The 23,868-nt window shown below is 54.0% G+C and overlaps 1 protein-coding gene across 4 annotated transcripts in view; it reads left to right on the top strand.

Annotated features, from left to right (window-relative positions):
- Nucleotides 1–23,868, top strand: part of NF2 (NF2, moesin-ezrin-radixin like (MERLIN) tumor suppressor) — a 46,687-nt gene extending 22,819 nt beyond the window's left edge. Inside the window, exons 9-17 of one of the 4 annotated variants that reach the window (XM_064393132.1) lie at nucleotides 36–110; nucleotides 1,582–1,695; nucleotides 4,471–4,593; nucleotides 4,966–5,183; nucleotides 5,818–5,923; nucleotides 10,923–11,053; nucleotides 13,238–13,397; nucleotides 15,065–15,109; nucleotides 22,494–23,868. In XM_064393132.1, coding sequence (XP_064249202.1) covers nucleotides 36–110; nucleotides 1,582–1,695; nucleotides 4,471–4,593; nucleotides 4,966–5,183; nucleotides 5,818–5,923; nucleotides 10,923–11,053; nucleotides 13,238–13,397; nucleotides 15,065–15,100 — 963 coding nt within the window. In that variant the 3' untranslated portion in view covers nucleotides 15,101–15,109; nucleotides 22,494–23,868. The remainder of the gene's footprint in view (nucleotides 1–35; nucleotides 111–1,581; nucleotides 1,696–4,470; nucleotides 4,594–4,965; nucleotides 5,184–5,817; nucleotides 5,924–10,922; nucleotides 11,054–13,237; nucleotides 13,398–15,064; nucleotides 15,110–22,493) is intronic. The other 3 variants (XM_064393133.1, XM_064393131.1, XM_064393130.1) reach the window with 3 other exon arrangements.

The raw sequence follows: 23,868 nt of genomic DNA, 5'->3' as shown, positions 1-23,868 counted from the left end.
GATAACTCTCTCCCTCTTTATTTTTTCCTTTTCAGTTTACGATTAAGCCATTGGACAAAAAGATTGATGTTTTTAAATTCAATTCATCAAAGCTGCGTGTGAATAAGCTGGTAAGTGCACAGAGAGTCTTTTTTTACTGCCTGCAGCAGTGGGTTCTGCAGAGAGTGTGAGACAACAAGCTTTTGGGGCTTTTCCTTTGAGAGGGAGCTGCTGCTCTGTGGTTGTGATGGGGTGTAGCAGTTTCTGCTTGCTGAAGAAGGGAAAGGGGAGACTCAAGACAGGCTGCTCCACAGAACCTCTCCCCCTCCCCTGTTTTTGTGCTCCCTTTTGGAGATCTTTCAGCTGACCTAAATAGTGGAAGCACTTAGTAAATACAATTCCCAGCTTTGCTCAATTCCTCTTTCTTCCCATGTGGATCTTTCCCATTCTGCCCTGTGTCGTAGCTTTCCCTGTTTTGGGAGGCACCTTTACCACAGTCCTGGCTTTTCCCCCTCTGAGGACACTCCTTGGACAAGGATGGGCTGCACTGAGCTGTCCCTGTTGGAGACCAGCTTTAGCTGATGCTCTGGATTTGGATCCATTGTTAGGTCACACAGGTACCTTTGCTGTCCTGTTGCTGGCTGTGCTTTGTATTCCATAGGAAATGGGGCTTCCTCATTCCCTGCATCATCAGGTTCATAGTGCTGAAATCTTCAGAGAAGTCATTTGTGACTTGGGTTGTGGCTGCCCCTGGATCCCTGGCAGTGCCCAAGGCCAGGCTGGACACTGGGGCTTGGAGCAGCCTGGGACAGTGGGAGTGTCCCTGCCCATGGAAGGGGGCGGTACTGGGTGATCTTAAAGGTCTCTTCCAACTCCAACCATTCCATGATTCTTGTGATTTTATAAAATGGAAGAAGAGCATGTAAATCAGTCCTTTAGAAAAGAATCCAAATTTAGAACCCTGCTTTTATTGCTAAAAAAATCTTTTCACTCCTCTGTGTGCCCACCTTGTGCTAACCCTCCTCTAGCACTGCCACCTCCCTGGTCCTTACCAGAGAGAAACCACACTGGGGCTCAAATCGCTTCAGCAAAGGCATCTGGAGATGCCCAAGCAAGTTTTTGATAAGCCTTCTGTTTGTCCAAATAGAAAGTGGTTTTCCTTTTTTTTTTCTTTTAATTTATTTTTTAATCTTAGTGCCTTAAACGTACACTGGGGAGAAGGTGCAAGTTCATCTTGAGCCTAAAGAAAGGGGACAGTGAGAACCAGGGAGCCAGGCAGAGCTGTAGAAATTTTTATTTCATTATTTGGCCTCTTGTCTTTTTAGAGTGGGTGTAAAACAACACCCGTGCTGTGCTGGAGGCACAGAAAATTGGTGTCTGCAAAGAGCTGCTGCACCCAGGAGCTGGTGTTTGGTGTGGGACCTGGCTCCCTGCCCCTCCTACAGCTGTGAGAGCTCCAGGGTTGGAGCTCAGTGGGTGGAAGCACTAACAAGCACCAAATCAAAGCAATTCTAGTGGTTTTGTGTGTCAAGAATACAAACCACCTCATTGCCATCACGCGTACAGCTGTGTCTCTCTGCTCTTCACCCCTGACTGCAACAGATCCTTCAGCTGTGCATTGGGAACCACGACCTCTTCATGAGGAGGAGGAAGGCAGACTCGTTGGAGGTGCAGCAGATGAAAGCACAGGCCAGGGAGGAGAAGGCCAGGAAGCAGGTGAGCCACATGTCCCATAACCAGTGAGCCAAAATCAGAAATGCAGACGGGCTTGGGAAGGACAGGTCTGTGGAATAGCTAAAAAACAGCTTTGAGGGAAGGTCCAGCTGAACATTTTTTAGTAGCCTGCTCCCAGCTCTCCAGTCATCTCAGCTTGGCTCTGCAGGTTGGCGGCAGCCTGAGTCCAGCCCCCAATTTGGGAACAAAACTGAAAGGACGGGAGGGAAGAGCTGCCCTGGTGTTTACAAGTGCGTGACAGGCCGTGTGTTGGGACAGTTGGTAAATCAGGGGCTGTGAGGGGGAGCAGTGCTCTGCTGTAGCTCTTTGGCTCATTTCTAATTGCAGGGTGATGGAATGCACGCCGACATTGCGGGCTGTGCAGCCTGCAATGCTAATTCCACGCTGGCCTCTCTCCGTGCCGCGGGTCAGCCCGGGCGGCCGGCGCGGCGGAGGCAGCGGCGTGGAGCCCACGAGCAGAGATCAGCAAATTGAATTGTATGAATCATTGTTTTCTGCTCGTAGACCTTTTCTACTCACTGAAACCCACACAGCTAATCTGAGCGCTGGTGCTCGGAATATAAATGGCCCTTTGGCAGGGAAGCCACTAGAGAGGGGCAGGAGAAGCCAGAGCAGTCACTGCACCCAGCAGGGGCTTGTGCTCACGGGTCTGGGTTTTACTGGGTTTGAGCGTGGCCACAGAGGTCTTGTGTGGGGTGGAGGTGCTCAGCTGGCCTGGAAATGGGACATGGCTTTTTCTTCAGGCACCTCTTGGTGTTTGTGTGGTGCTGAGGTGCTCAGCCAGCCTGGAAATGGGATGTGTCTTGTCCTTCATGTACCTCCCAAGGTGCTTGTGTGGTGCTGAGGTGCTCAGCTGGGCTGGAGGTGGGATGTGACTTGTCCTTCAGGCACCTCCTGGGTCAGTTTTCCCTCGTGTAGCTCATGGGGTGGCAGGAGAATTCTGGACTTGAGTAACTACAAGTTCCACTGGGGAAGAGGAACTTTGTGCTTCCCACAGGGATTCCGCTGGTCAGTAAGGAGGTGTCACTATAGAACCATTGAGGTTGGGAAAGCACTCTGAGGCCTCTAAACATCAACCCTTCACCACTGTGTTCCCCGAGCCATGTCCTTAGTGGAGCAGAAGGTCCTTGGAAGGAGCAGAGTGGTGTCTAAGTGCTGACAGCCTCGGGGATGGGTGGTCAGGCATTGGAATGGGCTGCCCAGGGAAGTGGTGAAGTCACCATCTCTGGAAGAGTTCAGAAGTGCATGTGGCACTCAAGGATATGGTTTTGTAGAGTACACAGGTGCTGGGATAATGGTTGGGCTTGGGCTTAGAGGGCTTTTCCAACCTTAACGATTCCATGAATCTTTAAGTTTTACAATGTGTGAGTTTTTGATGTGTCTGAATAACACCACACCCAAGATCCTGTGCTTGTTTGGCTGCTGGAAGAGGTGAGGGCTCTGGGAGGGAGCAGCAGCTTACAGCTTCATGTGAGCTCCCAAATGCAGAGCACTTGTGCTCCATGGGAAGGGTCAGGCTCCTGTGTGGGCTGGCTGCCCTGCCCTGAGTGAGCCACTGTGCTGTCCGTCCTGCTCCCTGCTCCCTCCCCAGCATCCACAGTTGTTAACTGGTTTCAAATAGTCCTTTTAGATCAGGAATTCTTGTTAATGGGAGTCCTGGGCGAGATGCAGATCATAATGATAATTAATGAGGGGAACCTTTAATGGAAGGAAGCAGAACGGTTGGAACAGTGGGCGTCCCGCATTCAGAGCACAGCTGGTGTCCAAGGAGTAGAGAAATGTGGCTTGTCTCACTTCCTTCCCTTATTAAACCCAGCAGGTCTCCTGTCCTGGCTGCAGCGTGGATATTTATAATGCCCCATCCCTGTGGGACTGGAGGGATTAAACTCAGTGTGTTAATTAGCCCAATGGCTCCCTTGGGCTCTTGGCTAGTGAAGAGGCAGTCCCTGAGCGCAACAACCCTCCCAGCATCTTCTTGGAAGAGCTGGCAGGTCCTGGTGGCTTGGATCTTCTCCTGGAGAAGCATTGCTGTACCCTGCAAATGGAGAGGGTTTGTTTTATCCAGGAATTGCCAGAGATGGTTGCACTCTGTGTGACCTCCCTCTGAACGAATGGAAGTGAAGGTTGCAGGATGCTGGATTGGATATCTGATCAAAAGGAGCAGCTGTCCTTGTCCTTCAGCCTCCTGCCATGTGCTTCGGTGTTTGGGAGATGTCCTCAGACTGTCCTTAAGCCCAGCCCTGCTGTGAGAAACTCCAGAGAGTTAAGCTAGAGATCTTGAGACCCACTTGTCCTGGTCTGGCTCAGTCTAGGAGGGCACTGTCTGGGGACAGTGTCACCTGCAGGCAGCTCCTGTGGCCATGCTGTAAGTGACAGCCTGAGCAGAGGATGGGAATTATTTCAGGGCTGGCATTTTTCAAGGGAGCATCAAACAGGCTGCCCAGGGCAGTGGTGGAATCACCATCCCTGGAAGGGTTAAAACAAATGTGGATGTGGCACTTGGGGACATGGATTAGGGGTGGCCTTGGCTGTGCTGGGGGAACAGTTGGACTTGATGATCTTGGAGGTCTTTTCCAACCTAAGTGATCCCATGATTCTGGTCTTTGATCAGGTCACCCCAATCCAGGGACGTTCCCATTGTCACTAAGCAGAGAGGAGGCAGCAGTGCTCTGACCTCACCTGTGACTCTTTCTCATCCATGGAAAACCTTCCTCATGTGTGTTTTTCTCCTCACTTTCCCCAATCCCTTTTTCCCAGATGGAACGGCAGTGCTTGGCACGAGAGAAGCAAATGAGAGAAGAGGCTGAGAGGACCAGGGATGAGCTGGAGAGAAGGCTGATGCAGCTGAAGGAGGAGGCAACCATGGCCAACGAGGCTCTGGTGGGTCCCTGGGAGGCCGTTTCCCGAGCACTGCAGCTGCTCCTCACTCTTTCCACTGCGGAAGCGTTTTTGGAAGCACTCTTTGACTGCCCTAAGACTGCTCCCAAACTGCTGCCAGTGGCCAGTGAGCAGCAGGCTGGATGGAGCTATTTCATCCTGCTGGGCTGCTTGGGAGGAGCACAAAGAGGATGATTTGGGACAGAGCCTGGGCACATCCCAGCCTTGGCGGCAGACGGCTGCAGGCTTTCACGGGAGGGAGGGATTCTATGGAGCGTGTCGGAGCCAGCAGCTCGGGGCCCTGCTCCAGGGGCTGTGGGCACATTTGGGGAGACATTGACTGTGCTTAATGGCTTTGTGTCCTGGAATTGTCAGATGAGGTCGGAGGAGACGGCGGATCTGCTGGCGGAGAAGGCGCAGATCACGGAGGAGGAGGCCAAGCTGCTGGCCCAGAAGGCGGCCGAGGCCGAGCAGGAGATGCAGCGCATCAAGGCCACGGCCATCCGCACCGAGGAGGAGAAGAGGCTGATGGAGCAGAAGGTGCTGGAGGCAGAGATGTTGGCACTGAAAATGGCCGAGGAGTCGGAGAGGAGGTCAGAGGGTACAACCTTGCAGCTGCTTCTGCTTTGCTTCCCACTCCTTTCTAGTTATCCTCTGAGTTATCCTCCCTCAGCTTCCCATGTGTTTCCAACAGCAAGTGGCCCTTTGGCCCAGGTGGTTTCCTTATCCAAAAGCCAGCTCTGCTTTGGGAACTTTCTGCTACCCTCCCCTGCATTCCCCAAAGTATTCAACAATGTTAATAACACTTGGATGTTAATAACATCCAGTTCCTCCTCTGGATGGTAGTTCTACATTCCCTATTCTCTCCTTGCTCTTTTACTTACCTCTCAGTTGTTCAGTTCTCCTTTCCAGTCTTGAGTTCTCTTCCAGGTTAGCCTTGAACAGAGACTTTGCTCCTTGTTAAAACTGGTGTTTCCATCCTCCTGATACCCAAGCCCAGGTCCCACAGTGAATGTAGCAGTGAGCAAGTAAAAGATCAGCCTTGTTTCCTTCCAGCTGATTACTCCTCTCTGTGTGAGAGCCTGTTGGGTGTCAGCCCTTCTGCTTGGATGAACTCTGCCTTTCTCTGTCTCTTCTTGCCTGTTCCACACTGTGATCCTGCTTCTCCATCCTCTCATTCCTCCTGGCTCCAGGCTGATATCTGCTGTTTGCTGGTGGTCTTTGCAGGGCAAAGGAGGCTGATCAGCTCAAGCAGGACCTGCAGGAGGCTCGCGAGTCGGAGCGCAGAGCGAAGCAGAAGCTCTTGGAGATCACCAGCAAGTCTTCCTACACAGTAAGAGAGATCTGTGTTGTAATTCCCAGCTCCCTAAGCTCCTGTGTAGCCTGGAGGAGCTTCCTTCTCCATCCCAGTCATGGAGGGGGCTGAGTTGTCTCTTTGCTGCTCAGAAATCCTGAGCAGTGCTTGCCCTTTTCATCCCTGCATGTCATCCAGCAGAATTTCACTATGCTCTTTTTTTTTTTCCCCACCCACCTCTTGCTACAAGAGCAAAGGAGCTGCTGGTGAAATTAAAGCAGCAAATTTTAAACCAATTTAGCAGCCGTGTCAGAGTCGCTTTGCCAGCACGTGTGGAGTGCACCAGCTTAGCCATAACCTTTAAAATAGGGTTAAATATGTCCTTATTCTTGTTAGATGGGATAAACACTGTTCAGAATCTGTGAATTCATTGTTGGGCATATACTGGACCTTCATGTGTTGGAAAAAAACTTACTTGAAGGGAGATTATTCCATGATTGTCCATTAAGAGGATTTCACACCTTTCTCTGAAGCATCTGGTCCTGGTTCCTGCTGGGCACCAAAAAGCCAGACTAGATGACCAGTGCTCTGACTTGTCTGGCAGTTCTTTTCCTCTGCTTCCCTAATTGTGCCTGCACACCCCATCAGGTGCCTCCAGCCCTGCAGCTCACACCTATTCCTTCCTGGCTTGGGGGAAGGGGAAGAGCATCAGGAATAGGCTTGACGTGGGAGTTATGGACAGGTCAGCACCGAGGTTTGAATTTGTACCTGCAGGCTCCTTCCCCCTTTATAGGAGCAGATTGGAGAGGGATTGAGATGGAGCAACTCCCAGTTCCCTGGAGTTCACTGCAAGAATATTTGGAAGCTGTTAAAAATAACAGTGATGGAAAATAATCAGGTGCTCTCAGCTCTGGGACACTCAGTCAAGTGAGTGCTGGATAAAGCCCAGCTTTGGAGTGCTCCTTCTTGTACAAGTCACTAGAATTCTGGGATGCACCAGCTCCTTAATTCTGGCTTTGACTTGTGCACAGGGAGACATTTGTCTGTCCTCACTGGAACTGCTGTGTGGCTTACAGCAGCCAGTGTGGAATTTGGGCAGCTCTTGCACACCATGTTCCCTGATGTTGCCATGTCCATCCATAGTGAAACCAGCAGAGCCCCAGCTCAAAGCCCTTGTGCTGAAATCCCTGCACAGGGGAGCAGCTGGGTGGCTCTGCTCTCTGTTCCCGTGGAATTAGAGCCTCATTAGGGGAATGTTGTGGGATTGCATGGAGCTCAGCTCCACCCCTCCAGCTGCATCTGCCTGGAGGCAGAGCTGCCACTTCCAGACACATGGGGCCGTGTCCTCTGCCTTCCCTAAAGAGCCCTGGCCTTCCAGACACAGCTGCCAGTGCCTGCTGGGAAGGGAGATGCTTTTTTCCCTCCCCATTTTGGTGGCAGGGTCTCCTCATGCAGCTGCTGCTCCTGCTCCCCTCTCCCTGCCCTGGGACGAGGGCTGTGCTGCACAGACTCCCTGGCTGTTGTTTTCAAGGTCAGGAGGAGGCTGGTGTGCCCAGCATGTCAATATCCAGGTGAAAACACCTTGCTGGGTTCTTCCATCCTGTTACACTTCCCTGGATTGCCAGCACATGGGAGGACCCTGTTTTGAAAGCTGTTTTTGGGAGACTTGAGTTCCTCAGCTCTGATAAACGGTGCAGGATTTCAACTTTTCTCTTCCTGAATGGGGATGTAACATTGGGCATGTTCTTTTCCATGGTCCCAGACTTGTGCTGTCACCCCCTGACACTGGGAACTCAGCAGGACTTCACAAGAGCAGGAGAGGAAGGAGGGAGTGGATGGATGTAGAATCATTTAGGTTGGAAGAAACCCTTCAGAGATGGAGTCCAATCCCTGACCTAACTCTGTGCTGCAGAAAAGGCTAAAGAAACAGTTAAATATATGTATTTTTCAACTTTCCACTCTCCAATCCTGGTTCTTTAAAGCTTGTTTCAGTGTTTTTTTAGTCCTTGAAGCCCAGGCTGCTTTTATGATGTCACTGGTAGGTGATGCATGAGAAGTGAGATGTGGATCTGAGTCTCAGGGCTTGGACAACAGCTCATTCCTTACGGGCTTGGCCGCAGATCTTTGCCTCCCTCAGTGCCCTTCAGGTGCCAGCTAGAGGCACTCACCTCCTCTCTGATCCTGTGCGAGCTGTAAGTGGCTGCTTTGGGCTTGCCCAAAATAAAGACAGTGGCAGCTCCAGAGGAGCTTTCCCTGCAGGGGAACCCTCCTGACTGCTCTGTGCTCCTCCGGATCCTCCGTGTCACTCTGAGTTCCAGAGGGATCCAAGGGACGATCGCTGCTGGCTGGTGCTTGCCTCTTCACAGCAGGAAACTGCTGTAATGCAGCAACAGGGCTTTGCAGTTTGTTCCAGGTCAGGGAACACATATGGAAAAAGCTCCCTGTCCCTTTTATCTCCCCATGGATTAGAAATAACAGCACCTGCTGAAAGAGCTGCCCAGGATTGTTGCTAATGGCAGGAAATCTGCAACAGGAATTCTGTCCCTCTGCCCTGCTCAGGTGAGACCCCACCTGCAGAGCTGCCTCCAGGTCCAGGGTCCCAGCACAGGAAGGACCTGGAGCTGCTGGAGAGAGTCCAGAGGAGGCCACAGAGATGCTCCAAGGCTGGAGCCCCCCTGCTCTGGAGCCAGGCTGGGAGAGCTGGGGGTGCTCAGCTGGAGAGGAGAAGGCTCCAGGGAGAGCTCAGAGCCCCTTGCAGGGCCTGAAGGGGCTCCAGGAGAGCTGGAGAGGGACTGGAGACAAGGGATGGAGGGACAGGACACAGGGAATGGCTTCCCACTGCCAGAGGGCAGGGATGGATGGGATATTGGGAATTAGGAATTGTTCCCTGGCAGGGTGGGCAGGCCCTGGCACAGGGTGCCCAGAGCAGCTGTGGCTGCCCCTGGATCCCTGGCAGTGCCCAAGGCCAGGCTGGACAGGGCTTGGAGCAGCCTGGGACAGTGGGAGGTGTCCCTGCCATGGCAGGTGTGGAACAGGATGAGCTTTAAGGTCTCTTCACACCCAAACCATTCTATGATTCTGTTAAATGCTTTGCTCCAGATATCAGTCCCCTGCCTTTGAGAGCCCTGAACCTGCTCACGCTTTGCTTCTTCCATACTCTTCCTCACTCCTGCGGCTCTCTGACTTCTCCACTAATTTTTTCCTTGCTCCATGGCAGAGCAGTGCTGAGGGAAGAGAAGGAAATAGTGGCTGTGGCAACCCTGATGAATTGGCTCAGGCCTTAATGGCTGCAGCAACTGAAATTCCTGCTCAACTGTTACTGCTGCTGTTGGGAGTTTTTAAAAACAAAAACCAACAAAGCTTGTACTGAAAAAAAAAACAAGCTAAAGGTTGTTTGAAGGCCAGCGGGCTGGCTTGGATGCTCCTGGCTCCCCGTGCTGCAGGGACGGGAGAACCTCACGTGGGAAGGGCTTTGGGAACGCCTGTGTGCCTTACAGGGAAGGGACTTGAATGTCAATGGGATGCAAGTATTTAAATCAGTTAAGTGCTTTGGCAGACCTGTCCCCTTTCCTTCGAGACTGGAATTTAGGTACTGAGCTGTCCCTTCCAGCGCCTGCTCCAGAATTAATGTGGCTTTGTTCCGTGCTGGCAGCAGAGGGGGAGGAAGGAGTTGGGTTTCCTTGTCATGTGGGTCTTAACTCACCTGGAAGGCTCCAGCCAGGCCAAGTGCACTTTGAGGCACCTCCTTGTTTATGCTTGTACGAGGTGTTTGTGTTCCAGCTTCGCCTCTCGATGAAATGTTGTCCCTCTCAGATTTGTCCGAGCTGGGAAGGAGCCCTGGCTGTTTGTGAATTCCAGGCCAGTGGTGAGGGAAGAGGCAGGTTATTGTGCAGAGTAAATCTGTCACCCCAGTGCTTGCAGGTCTTGCTGAAGAGGAGCTAACTGAAAACAGTGCTTGGAGTATCCCAAATAGGAGAAATGAGGGAAAGAAAGAGCCAATGGAGGCTCAAACTCTCATTTGTTAGAGCAGGTACCCAGCAGTGCCATTCCAGGTTTGGGCACGTTGTTTTCCTTACAGGAATCCCTTAAAGCTAGAAGGAGCATGCAGGAGGGAGGTGGGGGATCCTTGGGATGCCAGGGTGGATTTCTCATACCCCAGAGTAGGGCTGAGCAGGCTGGCAGCAGCTGTGACTCAGCCCCATCTGATGCTGCTGTGCCACCCTTGACGTGTGCCCTGCTTGCCACCTCATCCAGCGTGCTGCAGGAGCAGAGCCATGACTCCAGCAGGCTTTTCCTCTCCTCCTAATGAGCCCGTTTGTTAGAGATGTGACAGAATTTTTGACTGAGAGGAAGAAGGGTCATTTTTTAGGAGAAGATAAAATCTGAGGGCCTGGCAGTGTGTGTCACTGGGGGATAGCAAAGCATTTTGCAGGAAGAAGAAAGTCCCAAATCCTTCAGGTGTTCCAGAAGTGATTTGCTGTGTTATCTCCATTTCCAGCTGAATCTAGAAGTGGTTTCTAAACCTTTGGAGCTGTAAATTACTGAGGAGATAAAAATGTGTCGGTGCATCTCCATGGACCTTGCTGGAATGGCATCCTTGGGGTCACATTGGTCTTTGCTCAGGCTTTGGGGAGCTGTGGAGTGCAGGACTCTGCTGTCACACGGGGTCTTACATTGTCCCTGCTCACAGCTTGAACTTTATAAACCTGACTGAATGTTAAATAGCAGACAGATGACTCCCAGGAGGCAGTTTAAAGTGACACAGCAGTGATAAAGCCTTGATTTTACCAAGTTTTGTCAATAGATTTTGAAGGCAGGTGGTGTTTTGTCTCCTCTTTTAGGACTGCAAAGAATCCTGGAGGAGCAATGGCTTTGAACTGAGGAGCAAATTGGGAGTGGAGCAGGGGGATGTCGAGGCTGATCCTGTGCTCAGGACTCTGGGCTCAAGTGTTGCTCTGATTTTAGGTCGGCGTTGTAGAACATTGGCTGTAGTGACCCTTGTGTGGCCCAGAGTGATTAACTTGTGCTCTCTCTTCAGCAGTCCATGAACTCGAGTACCACAGCACTGCCCACTGACCTGCCAAGCTACAACCTCATCAGTGAGAGCCTCTCCTTCGACTTCAAGGATACAGACATGAAGAGGCTGTCCATGGAAATCGAGAAGGAGAAGTATGTGGCACACATCCAATCCAGGCTGAGCTGGGATTTGTGCTGGATGTGAGCCAGGTGTTGCCAGGAAGGTCCAGGGCACCTGGGCTGTGGCAGCCCTGGGGTGGCAGCAGGAGCAGGGCAGTGCCCGTCCCCTGAGCTGGCACTGCTGGGGCACCTCCAGTGCTGGGGCAGCTCTGGGACCCTCCTGCCAGGAGAGACCTGCAGGGGCTGGAGCGTGTCCAGCAAAGGGAACGGAGCTGGGAAGGGGCTGGAGCCCCAGCAGAGCCTCAGGGAGCTGGAAAGGGGCTCAGCCTGGACAAAAGGAGGCTCAGGGGGGCCCTTGTGGCTCTGCACAACTCCTGACAGGAGGGGACAGCCGGGGGGTCGGGCTGTGCTCCAGGGAACAGGGACAGGAGCAGAGGGAACGGCCTCAGGCTGGGCCAGGGGAGCTCAGGGTTCATATCAGGGAACATTTCTTCATGGAAAGATCTGTCCAGCCCTGGCACAGCTGCCCAGGGCAGTGCTGGAGTCCCCGTCTCTGGAAGGAGGTAAAGGCCACATGGATGTGGCACTTGGGGACATGGGGCAGTGGTGGCCTTGGCAGTGCTGGGAAATGGTTGGGCTTGGTAACCTCAGAGGGCTTTTCCAGCCTGAACAATTCTGGGCTAGTCCTGGCTGAGCCTTTCCCTGGTGGGGACCTGGTGTCACAGCCCTGTCCCTGGCACCTGCTCACAGGGGAGCTCAGGGCCCTGCTCCAGGCAGTTCCTCTCCGTGGGAATCCTGGCTCCTGCTGGAGCTGCCCACAGTGGTGGGAAGAGTTAACAGCAGGCTGAGTGCTTGAGGCTTTGCAAGTGTCCAGGGAATGTGGTGATAGCCGGGGTGTGTTAAGGTCCTGCACTAGGGATTTAACCCCTTTTCCTTGGAATTTGTGTCACGTTCCTGGATAAAAAGTGTTCGACAGCAACTTTGGATGTGATTATGAGCTTTGATCTTGTGTTTTCCTGAGGGTGTAAGTGTAGCCTTCGAAATTACCAATTGAGCAGAAATCAAAGCAGATCAGATTGTAATCTCTGTAGCAATGATGTGCTTTGTTCATCGATTGGGTCGTAGATCAAAGCCACAATGGCTCTGTCATCCTGCTCTGGCCAAACCTTCCCGAGGCTGCAGTGACACCCCTGGATCCCAGAGGCTGCTTTGGTTTGCCTCTGCTCAGTGCCCTCTCCCATGTATGAAATCACAGACCTGGAGACAGGAGATTAAGAACTTCTAAAAACTTTTCCCAAAGCCAGAAGGAAAAAGATAGAAGCTGAAAATAACAGGATAATTCCTGGTTCTGTACCCAGGTTGCTATCTAGGTCATCCTGCTCTCCTGAGCAGGGAGAGCTGCCTCTGCCAAATGCTGAAAGCAATAGGATGCTTTTCTTGTCTTCTCTGGGGCTGTTCCCTTTCCTCGGGTGCTGGGATAAACCTCCTTACAAATTCTGGCCCTGGAAAGGGTTCCTGTTACCCTGCTGGACCTTAGCTCGGGGGTTAATCACAGGTACAAAACTCATGGGGTGATTTTTCCAGTTGATTTTTCATTGTGGAAGGCAGTTCAGGATGAGTCCTAGGAATAGCTGGCTTTGGGGGTTGGTTTTTTCCCTTTTCTTGCTTTTTTTTTTGGGGTGACTTTCTCTCTGCCAGGGGTGCTCTGTGTCTACAGGATACCTGATATTTTGGGGACAGCACTTGCTCCCACACAGTTTATGAGCTAAATCCCTCTAAAATACAAAAAGTCACTACAACAGGATCCTTCCTCATGTAAAAATTTGTGGATTTGGGTTGTGGAGCAGGTTTGGGAGGGGGTGCAGGGGTGTAGAGCTCTCCTGAGTAGCTGCTTAAACCACTGTGTGGTGTAAACCTTTGTCAGCTTCACTTGCAAACTGGGAGACTTAAAAATACCACCCAGCTTGGGTTTAATTTTGTATAATAATAATAATATAACTTACACTTTTATTGCTGGGTTGGCTGTCTGGGTCCCCTTTAATAAGGAACAAATAATTGCTCTGAGTTGCTCACTGTGTGCTATAAACTGATATTACCAGTTCCACATGCTAAAAATAATGAAGAAAAGCTGTTTCTGTTATAATTCTGTTATCAGGTGTCACATCAGCAGGTGCAGCTGGTCAGTGCTAACCCAGGGCTGTTCTGTGTGTGTGTTAGGGTGGAGTACATGGAGAGGAGCAAGCACCTGCAGGAGCAGCTCAACGAGCTGAAGACAGAAATCGAGGCACTGAAGCTCAAGGAGAGAGAGACAGCTCTGGACATTTTGCACAATGAGAACTCCAGCCGGGGCAACAGCAAGCACAACACTATTAAAAAGGTATCAGAAGGCCCCAGTTTGTATCTCCCCTGATGAAACCCTTTAAAAAGAACCCTAAAATCACCCTGCTTTTGATAATAAAATTGTCGGATCTAGGCTTTCTTCCCCAGCTGCTTAGCTTTGATTGGAGAATTCCAGCTTCTGGTGGTCCTGGTGTCCTGACCCAGCCTGGTCTCTGCAGTGCTGTGGAAGGGATGTGAGGGTCTCCAGGGCTGAAGGTCTTTCTGAACCTTTAATGCTGTACAAGGATGTTGTTGGAAGGGCTCTGCATCCCCAGTGAACAGGAAAAGCCCTCCCTGCCTATTGCAGCCATTCCCTACGAGCACTGAGCTTGTCTGGTGAATAATGAGGGCAGAAATGCTCCTTGCTTAGGAGCTCTCAGTGGAAAAAGCCAAAAGCTCTTCCTGTCTTTTAATCTCTCTAGAGAAACCTGTAGTGCAGCTTCAGTCACTAACAGCAAAGCCTTTGCTGGCAGGGGGTGTGAGACCTCTGCTCCCTGGAGCCACCTGCCTCCCACAGTGGGGCTGACATGAGGAACTTCAGCCAAAAATTGAGGCTGCCTGGGTCTGGGACCCGGGGGTCACCTGAAAGCTCACAACAAAACCCCTTCTTTATTTTCTACATCCCATCTTCTTCCTTTGCCTCAGTGCTGGGCTCTGTAACGAGGGGCTGGGGGCACATCCACGGTGGATTTGGATGGTGGTGGTCAGCCCCACTCACCTGCAAAGGCTTTTTTCCCTGCAAAGGCTTTTTCCTGGCTGGCTTTCTGCTAGCAGCTGTCCTCAGGAAGGATTCAGAAATCCATACGGCACGGGATGCAGGCTGTGGTAACAACTGCAGGCTTAAAAACAAATTCTACTCTCTTTACTACTCCCAGCCAGAAGTTATGTCTGAAAGGATTTGGAAATATCAGTTCTTGCTGACTTTCATGGCTGGGAGTTTGTGATTACTGAATTGGGGCAGGAAAATGAATCTAGCGGGGCTCACTCGCCAGTTTCCCCGTGCTGGCCTGGAGCTATTCAGGCTCCTGTCACACTAGAGCAGAGAAAATAAAAATCTTCACAACCCCTTTTGTCATTGTAGAATCTGGAGGCGTTTCTGCTCCCAGTAGGTTTTGGAAGGATTTGTCTCTGTGTTCCAAGTCCTTGGTTTAAACAGAAACTGCTAAATTTTCGCTTCTGACAGAGAGGAGTTCATAGAGAGCTGATGGTCCCATTTGTCTCCCTTAAAGAGGCTGGCTGGGCCATCATTACTGTGTCTGTCAGGGCTTGTCACAGTGCCGTCACTTTGCCTGCCTTTGAAGATGGAGGCTCGTCCTGTCCCCTCCCTTCTGGAGGGAGCGGGGCTGCCCGGCTGCTGCAGCTCAGCACAGAGCAAAGGTTCCCAAATAACAGACTATTAGTGGAGACATCAGAGGGAAATCACAGCCTGTTCTGCTCAGGGAGGTCAGCAGGGCTTTTGTCTTCACCGTGGTGAAGGCAAGGAAACACAGGGCACTGGGAATGGGATATCAGTCCAGCAATACTTCAATGGCACCAACCCTCTGCCTCATCTGGAAGCTGCTGGTTGCTCCAGGCAAGCCCTAAGATCCCACAGATCACCTGCCCTCGTATCACACACAGGGATCATTACTGTTATTTGTTGTTCATTTTATTTTGCTGGTTTAGCCTCAAGCCCAGGGCAGAAGACCTATCTGCATTTGAGAATTCCAAGTAGGTTATTCCAAGGTACTCTGCGTGGGGTGCTGGGATGTGGCTGTGGCACTAACACATGCATGAGCTTGCCTGCGCTCCAGCGGGGCCGGCTGCCCGCGGTCACCCATCCAGCCCGGCTCTCCCTCCCTCAGGAGCACTCCCAGCCTCTCTGCATTTGTTCTACACCTGATCCTCCGTGCTGGGAAACTTCTTTCTTGGCAGAAGTTGTGTTGGCAACCTCAGAGGGGGAGCTCAGGTAGAGGCACTTAAATAATTCAGCGTGCCTGTTTTTGCACCTGTGGTTGGGAATCTATCGGAGGTGCAGGGCAGCCTTTGAAGATTCCTTTAATGAAGTAAATCAGCACCTTCCCCCCTTGTTTGTTGCAGAAAGAAATTCAGGATGTAGAAAAAACCACCCCAAACAAACAGCCAAACCCCATCATCTCTGCTGCCAACACTGTCAAAACGGGCTAAAAATGCGCAGCTCCGTCTCGGAGCCAAGCAGCACGAGGATGCTCTGCCTGTTTGAGAAGCATCCCAGGAAGTAAAGCAGAGAATTTAGGACAACTGGTGTCTGCAGGTGGCTCTTACGCCAGGGGAAGGTCACCAGCACACCTGGGGACAGGAGCTGTCCTCCCTGCACTGCCTCTGCCTGTCCCTCAGCTCCTCCTGCCCAGGGGGATCCTGCTCCATTGTTGCCACATCTCTTATTCCTGGAACCTGCTTTCCTCCAAGGATTTGCCCTCAGTCTGCAGGCTGTATGTGCTGAGCATCCACTCCTCCTTTGGGAGGATGAGTTTGGGGAAGCTTTCCTGCTCTGCCCTGGGGCAAAGCTCTTGCACAGCCACAGGGGTTCTGGAGCTTGGAGTCCCTGGCACTCAGGAAGGTACTGGGATACCACACTCACAGGTGGCAGAGCTGATGGGAAAGGCTTTTGGAAAAGGTAGAGCAATCCCCTGGTACCTCTGGAGCTCGGTAGCAGAGGCAGGGAGGTTTACCCAGGAGAACTCAGCAAGGCTGTGCTGTTCTTCACTGCACCAGCCATTCCAGGGGCTGTAAATCCCTGGAGTTTGAGGTTTGTGCCAGCTCTGGGGAGCTCCAGGTGTTCCCCAAAACAGGCTGCTCTCATTGTTATACAGTTCCATGGGGAAGAGGCTAAAAGGGGTGGCCCTGCAGGTCTGGGCCACCTTGGGGGAGGTGCTGGATATCTCCAGACAGACTGCCTGTGGATGAAACGCGTTATCCCATCCCACCTGGCTTGAAGAGCTCCATGGCAGGTAAATTTGGGGTGAAATCCACTTGTGGCCACAGCACAAGGAGGTGAAATGAAGTCCTGGCAGTTTGTGGGAAGACTTCCAGCAGCTGGGAGAGCTGCAGTGCCCAGAAGGAGCCCCCATAATTAAAGCATCTGCACAGCGAGCGCTGCAGTGTGACCTCTGGGGTTTGGTGCCTGCCTTTGAAGGCGCCTGCTAAGTTTTTCATGTTTAATTACGTGGTTAACATGCTAATCCCTTTTTATGAGCTCTGTGGGCACAGCACAGACACCTCATCTGGAAGCTGCTCTCCCTTCTCCGTAGCTCCCTGCCGTGGGCTGGTGCTGTGGCTCCAGCTGGCTCCGATTCAGGAGGGTTTGTCACTTAGTCTGTGGTACAGGGTGAAAAACCCACTTCTTCCTCATCTCCTCCGCTGCAGGAAAGCTCCCAGGACAGGCTGCTAAAACACAATCAGGTCTTTGATTCCAGTTGCTTTCTTCTTGCACAGTCATGCTTATTTACTGGGATTTAAGCCCTTTGAAGTATCCAGGCAAGGAGCAAATCTCCACGCCTGTTCCCAGACAAGCAGCTTTGTCGTTGAGCCTCTGGTCCTTCCTCAGGCAGCCTTAGCCTCTCCTGCCAGGCTCTCACGTGGCCGAGAGCAGCTTCTCCAAGGCTTGAGCTCAAGCCCAGGGGATCACTTTTGGAGCCCGTGGGGATCCTGTAGATCCTGCTGGCTCCTTTCCTGGCTCTGGTCCTGGACATGGTGCAGTGTTGCCCTTGGCTTGGATAATGATCATTGTGGAGATGCTTTGAGATCCAAGCTGGGAGTGTTCAGGCTGGAGAAGAGAAAGCTCCAGAGAGACCTTAGAGCCTCTCCCAGTTCCTAAAGGAGAGCTGGAGAGGAGCTTGGGACAAGGAATGGAGGGACAGGACACGGAATGGCTTTCCACTGCCAGAGGGCAGGGCTGGGTGGGATATTGGGAATAAGGAATTGTTCCCTGGCAGGGTGGGCAGGCCTGGCACAGGGTGCCCAGAGCAGCTGTGGCTGCCCCTGGATCCCTGGCAGTGCCCAAGGCCAGGCTGGACACTGGGGCTTGGAGCAGCCTGGGACAGTGGGAGGTGTCTCTGCCATAGCAGGGGGTGGGACTGGATGAGTTTTAAGGTCCCCTTTGGATTTAGCCAATGAACAGCTCCTAGCTGGAAGCACAGAAGGGTGAGTGGGGCAGAGCCAGAAGGGATTTCTGCAGCCTTGTCTTCCCTCCTGCCACCTTTGGGATAGGCTGTGGTCTGTCCTTGTGAGGACACTGGTGGCTGATGATGGCACTGCTGCCTGAGTGTTTCATCATGCAGACAGGATGTGCCACCCCCAAATGTCACAAGGCTCCTTCATCATCTGGACAGGTGGAAGGATTTTGGGAGGCTGGCACTGGGGCAGATGCTTTCTCTATTTTCTACCTGCACCGGGTGAGCAGTGTGCTAGGGATCACTGAAACGTGTCCCTTGAGGACTTCACAGTTCCTGTGGGGTCCCTGTCACCTCCTGGGGACACCCTTCCTCATCTCTCCCCTTCTGGAACTGCAAATTCCCTGGAACAGGTCTATTTTGCTCTTGTAATTTGTTGGGAGAAGGAGGATGTGCCCCTTGCAGAGAGAAGGGACCAGCACAAGGAATGCTCTGGGAAAGACAAAAGGAGGGAGCCTGGGTGGGACAGAGCAGGCTGAGCTGCCATCCTTCCTGTGGATGCTGGGACAGGGATGAGGAGCTCTCAGTCTCCTGCAGGGCTGTATAACCCAGTGCCAGCTGGAAAGGGATGGCAGAACGGGCACACCACCAGCAAGGGACTTCCCAGGAGCAGCAGCAGCGGCATTTCCCATTTCCTTGGGAGCTGTGAAGATGGAAAAGATGAGTGAGGCTGCCAGCTTCTCACTCAGCCTGGCACCTGGCTGGGATGCACGTGGGAGCCAGGAGATACCCAGTGGGCAGAGCAGCTCTGGGAACACATTTTCCTAGTGCAGAAGGAGACAGAGGCTCATCCCACGTGGATCTTGCCCACACACCCCCACGTGTGACAGACCACATCCCTTCCAGGTCCGTTGTCTTCCCGGTTCTCCTCGGAGCTGGGAAGTGAAACTCCCAGGCAGTTAAACTGGGACACGGCAGCCTCTTTTCCTTGTTTACAAGGAGCAAGAGGAAAGTAGGAAACGTCAGGCCTATCAGCTATTTCTGTGGCAGCCTTTGAAAAGCATTTCCTTCACATGGAGCGTCATCTTCTCCTTTCAAATGGGCTCATCAAAGCGTCGGGGGCTGGGGGACAGTTGTGCTGGGAGAGAATAAACGGCAGCGTGGGAGGGAGAGAGGAGAGGGGAGGGAAACGAGAAGAATCACAGCAAAATAGGCTTTGGGTTCAAAAGTAACACAATGGGAATTGAGAGGTCCACCTGGGCAGTGGGACTGGGGAGTGGGCAGGGGTGGAGAAAAGCACCAGGGCAGCGAGTGGGGAATAAAGAGGATGTAGTGTGTGGAGCACTGGGTGGTGATTAGCAAGGACTGGAGATCTTCCCAGCAGCAGGAAAACGTCTTGGCATCACACAGGATGAGAGTGGCACAGGTCCCCCTCTCCTCCAGCCGGCCATACTGAGGATAAACAAGGAAACAGCAAGAAAATGAGACATCTTGAACCTCTCCCTGCTGGGGGAAACCGGGGGCAGGTTGGTGTTAGTGGCAGCCCCTTCCTGTTGCATGGGGATGGCCCCACTCCGGCTCACAGGAGCCTTGGGGGGTTTCCCTGGGCTGGGTTTGCCAGCCTCAGCAGTGCTGTGCCTGCAGTTACTGGGCTACCTGCTCCAAACCGCCTGTGCCTACCAGGGTTGCTTTGGTTTGTTTGTGTTTCCTAAATCAAATCAGTCCGGCAGCCCTGGGTAGCAGCAGGCTCAGAGGAGCCCCAGTGCAGGAATGCAGGGAGCAGGACTCTTCCCTCTCTTCCCTTCCTGAGATCTTGATTCATTTGAGCTCAGGCCGCTTAATTGCGCTGCCTCTCTCTCCCTCTAAATTTTCCTTGATGGCTCTGGTAGAGCATCGGGAGCCCACCCTCCCTCCTGCAGGAAGGAGATTATCATAATACTGCTTGTAAATCAATTTTTTTTTTCCTTTTCTCCGCACTGACGAGGATGTAACTCCCTCTTAATCACCCTGCACAGCGTTACGCTACGGGGAGGGATATTTATTTCTCCTCGCCTGGCCAGAAGGGGATGCGGAGACTGCGGAGAGATTTTGGAGGTGTTGGAGGCTTTCCCCCCCAACAGATAATGGAGATGCCAGCACAGGGTGGTGCTCTCCCCTTTACTTTCACATCCTGTGCAGAAAAGAAAGGAAAAGCAGCTGAGGGAGTGGGATTTCCCTGCAGAGAGCTCCCTGTGCCCACCGGCTCCCACTGCCCCCAGGGTGCCTGCTGGGATGGGGCAGGATGGCCCCGGAGCTCTTCCCACCTTCCCCCAGTGCATCCCTCGGGACTGGTCCGTGTGGTGCTCCCAGTGGGAGCAAGGATAGCCCTGCCTGCACTCCACAGTGAGGCAAACAACAACAAAAGAAGGAGAAAGGACTGGGGGGAGTTTTTTCCCCTGGCACGGGCAGTGAAGAGCAGCCCTGATTTCCTCTCGGGTGGCTCTGGAACCTGGTGCAGTGGGATGTGAGGAGGCAGCTGCCTGGAGATGCTGGGCAGCCCCCATCCTGTCCTGGTCCTCGTTAGAAGGGACCTTAAAGCCCATCCAGTGCCACCCCTGCCATGGCAGGGACACCTTCCAGTGTCCCAGGCTGCTCCAAGCCCCATCCAGCCTGGCCTTGGGCACTGCCAGGGATCCAGGACAGCTGCTCCGGGCACCCTGTGCCAGGGCCTGCCCACCCTGCCAGGGAGGAATCCCTGTGGTGTTTGCCTTTCAGGTGGCAAAATCTGGTCCCTGCTGGGAGCCAGTGACCCACAGGGCACGGCTCTCCTGGGAGCTCTGCTCACTCCTCTCCAGGGGATCCCATCTCCTGCAGAGCTGCCTTTGCTCTGACTCCCTGTATGGCTGCTCTTCCCATGCCTCAGATTCCCTGGATAGGTAAAAAAGGTACCACTGAGCCTCTCTGGGAGCCTTTGGATGTGGATGAAACATCCAGCAGAGGAGCAGGGCTGCACCTCTCCCTTCTCCCTGTGCCTGTGCTGGATGCTCCAGAGCTCTGCTGGAGCTCTGCCTCTGCCTGCTTCCCAAATCTCCAGCTGAGGCAGGCACAGCTTTGGGCTCAGGCCGCCCTTGGGGGTACCCCAGGACCCCCAGAACACGTGGGGGGTTAATGGAGAGCTGTGTGGAGCTACAGGCAGAGAGCCAGGCTTGAAAGAGTGGGATTCCTTGGTAAGCCTGAGGGAAGCACCTTCCCTGTGCTCCATCGGCAGCTGCAGCTTTGCCAGGGTGATCCTGCAGGGAGCTCCCCTCGCTGTGCTGGGAGAGTGAGCTCCTGTGGGCTGGGAGGCTCTGGTTCCCCAGCCAGGCTGCAGAAGGGATGGATGTGGAGGCACAGCCTTGGGAAGGAGATGGATGGCAGGTAGACAATGGAATCATGGAATGGTTTGCATTGGGAGGGTCCCTGAAGCTCATCTCATCCCACCCCTGCCATGGCAGGGACACCTCCCACTGTCCCAGGCTGCTCCAAGCCCCAGTGTCCAGCCTGGCCTTGGGCACTGCCAGGGATCCAGGGGCAGCCACAGCTGCTCTGGGCACCCTGTGCCAGGGCCTGCCCACCCTGCCAGGGAACAATTCCTGATTCCCAATATCCCATCCAGCCCTGCCCTCTGGCAGTGGGAGCCATTCCCCCTTACCCTGTTGCCCCAGGCCATGTCCCAAGACCTCCAGCTGTTTTGGACCCTTTTAGGCACTGGAACACTTCAGGAAAGGGCCCAGCAGTGGGTCTGGCAGCAGCCTGGAGCTCTCTGCTCCCTTTTTTTTTTTCTCTTTCCAGCCTTAAGAGAGGGAAAACACTACCTGTATCACACAGAATCCCTGTCCCACCTCAGCCACCTTCCAGCCAGCCCTGGAGGGGATGCTGGAGCAGCCAAGGGGATGCTGAGGAGGAGGAGGAGAGCCAGCCCTGGCCCAGAAGCTGCTGCCAAGAAAGATTATTAAGCCCCTGTAGAAATTTCCTCTGCAATACAGATTTTTTTCCAACCAGCATTAGAGCTGAGAGGGAATTACTGAGGAAAAGCCATGGGGGAGAAGCAGGGAGGGGGAAGGCACCTGACTGCTCCACTGAGGGGCTTAACTCACTGCAAGGTGATCCCAGGGTTCCTGTTTGAGCAAAACCGGCATTCCCGGGAAGGCACCGTGCTTAATCCAGCTGAAACAGAGCCCTGGCAATTAGCCCGTGCTTTGGCAAACTGCTGGTGATCCAGCAGCTGCTGGAAGGTGGCTCTTCTGCTGCTGCACTCCACTGGCTGGCTGGCTGTAAATCCTGGGATTTCTTCCCTGCCCCTGAGGACTTCCTTTCCCTTCTTTGGCCCCTTAGCAAGTGGGCTCACGGCGGCTCTGTGGGGTGTTATTTGTGGGGTGGCTGTGGAAAGGTGCCAAGGGTTTCTGAGTCCTGCAGAGCCTGCAAGGACAGTCCTGGGAGCGAGGGCTCTCCAGCTCTGTCCTGTGGCAGAACAGTGGAGTGGGATGGGATGAGATGAGATCCCAGGTGGCTGCATGGATCACACGTGGTGGGATGGGGCTGGATGTGAGCACGGAGAGGATGGGCCCTGTTTGGTGGCAGAGGGGACACGTGTGCGGGGGCTGTTGTGGGTTCTCAGCTCAGTGAGGTGTTTCTCCTCCAGCTTCTCAAGATCCCTCTATGCCCTCCTTGTCAGGGGCCCCAGGACTGGCTCCTTGGATCCAGTCTCCCATGTATCCCATCCTGGAAGCCTCAGCCATGCCAGTGACCTTGATGAAGTCTCTGCCCCTGCTTTCCCTCGGGCTGTGCTTGCTGTGGTGGGGCTGCACGACCCCGGCTTCTGCACCCCTGGGCTTCCCCATTCCCTGGCGTTTGCAGAGGGACACAGCAGCAGCAGCAGCAGCAGCTCCCTCTGGGAGCCCTGTGGGAGGTTGGGGTGCCCCTGACCCCGCTCTGCTCTCTTCCAGCTCACCCTACAGAGCACCAAGTCCCGTGTGGCCTTCTTCGAGGAGCTCTAGGAAACAACTGCTCTGCGCCGCTGCTGCTTCCCAGCCGGAGCTTCCCGGAGCTTCCCGGGGCCGGGGCTGCCGCAGGGATCGCCCCGGGCCCGCCGCTGCTCCAGCCCCTGCACCCACGGACTCGGGCCCGGCTGCCCACGGACTCTGTGATGTTCTATAGCTTAGCAGCCGTTCATCCTCCTCCTGACACTTTCTTTCCTGCGTTTTCCAGCTTTTTTTCCTTGTTTTTGTAGCATTGCTTCCAGGCTCGGCCCTGCAGGCTTTTCCCTGGAGCCGGGGTCGGGCTGTGGCCGTGCCTCCCACCCTGGCAGCCAGCAGAGGAGTGTGCCCGCGGGTCCCCCTGCGAGGGGTTGTCACCCCTCTGGGCTGCCTTCTCCGGGGCTCTGGAGCTCGGTGTGCCAGCCCGGAGCCCCTTTGCCGGTCTGGAATGCCACGGGCCGGCCCTGGAGCCGCTGCTGGCTCCCGGAGCCCCGTGCGGTGCCGGCAGCTCCATTAGGATCCCGAGCATGTTCCAGTGGAGTGCTGTAAATCAGGAACGTCGCGCTGGCTCTCCCAGCGCCCGCTGGGGTGGGAGAGGAGCGGGGAGCGGGAGGACAGGGACCTGGGGCTGGGGGGATGCTGGGCTGCTTCCCCGGGGAGAGGAGGTGGGAGGAAGGGCTCCTCCTCCTCCCTGCTGGGAACAGGGAGCGGGAGAACAGCTAGTGCCAACCAAATGAAACCTTACTGTTCCTGCAAACTGTGACAAACCTGGGCAGCTTCAGGCTGGAGGGCTCCGGGGCTCCGGGCTGGGCTCTCCCTGGGTCCCGGGGCATCCCAGCCCCTCGGAGCCCGCCGGGAATGCCGCTGTCCCGGGCTGGGCCCGGGCTGCCGCTCCTGCCTGTCCCATCGCGGGTGCCTTTGCTCTGACCCCCCGCGGGGGGAACAGGGATGCCTTGACCTTCCCTCCTGTCTCCGTCCCAAATCCACCCCAATTCCCGGGTGGAATCCTCTTCCAGCTGCGTTTGCCCCCAGCAGAGCCGGTGCTGCCCCGGGGGTCCCTCACATCCCCTCAGGACCCCCAGTTCCTCCTTCCCACAGCCTCACCCCACCCACGGCCCCACCGCAGGCTCAGCCCGGGGCTAAGCGTGGAGTAAATCCCATCCCATCCCATCCCATCCCATCCCCGTTTATTTAAACCCTGGGATCGATTCCCCGCACGTGGCTGCAGTTCGGGTGGCTGTGGCCTGGCACAGCCGCTTTCCCATTCCCTGGACTGTTGTACTCCGAAGGAATAACTGTTTTCTCCTGTTTTAATAAAAATTCACAGCACTAGGAGGGGAGCTGA

Source organism: Passer domesticus, chromosome 17 (genome assembly GCF_036417665.1).
Source record: "Passer domesticus isolate bPasDom1 chromosome 17, bPasDom1.hap1, whole genome shotgun sequence".
Taxonomy (NCBI): domain Eukaryota; kingdom Metazoa; phylum Chordata; class Aves; order Passeriformes; family Passeridae; genus Passer; species Passer domesticus.
The sequence above is the reverse complement of the archived record's forward strand: the minus strand, read 5'-3'. Positions and strand labels throughout refer to the sequence as shown.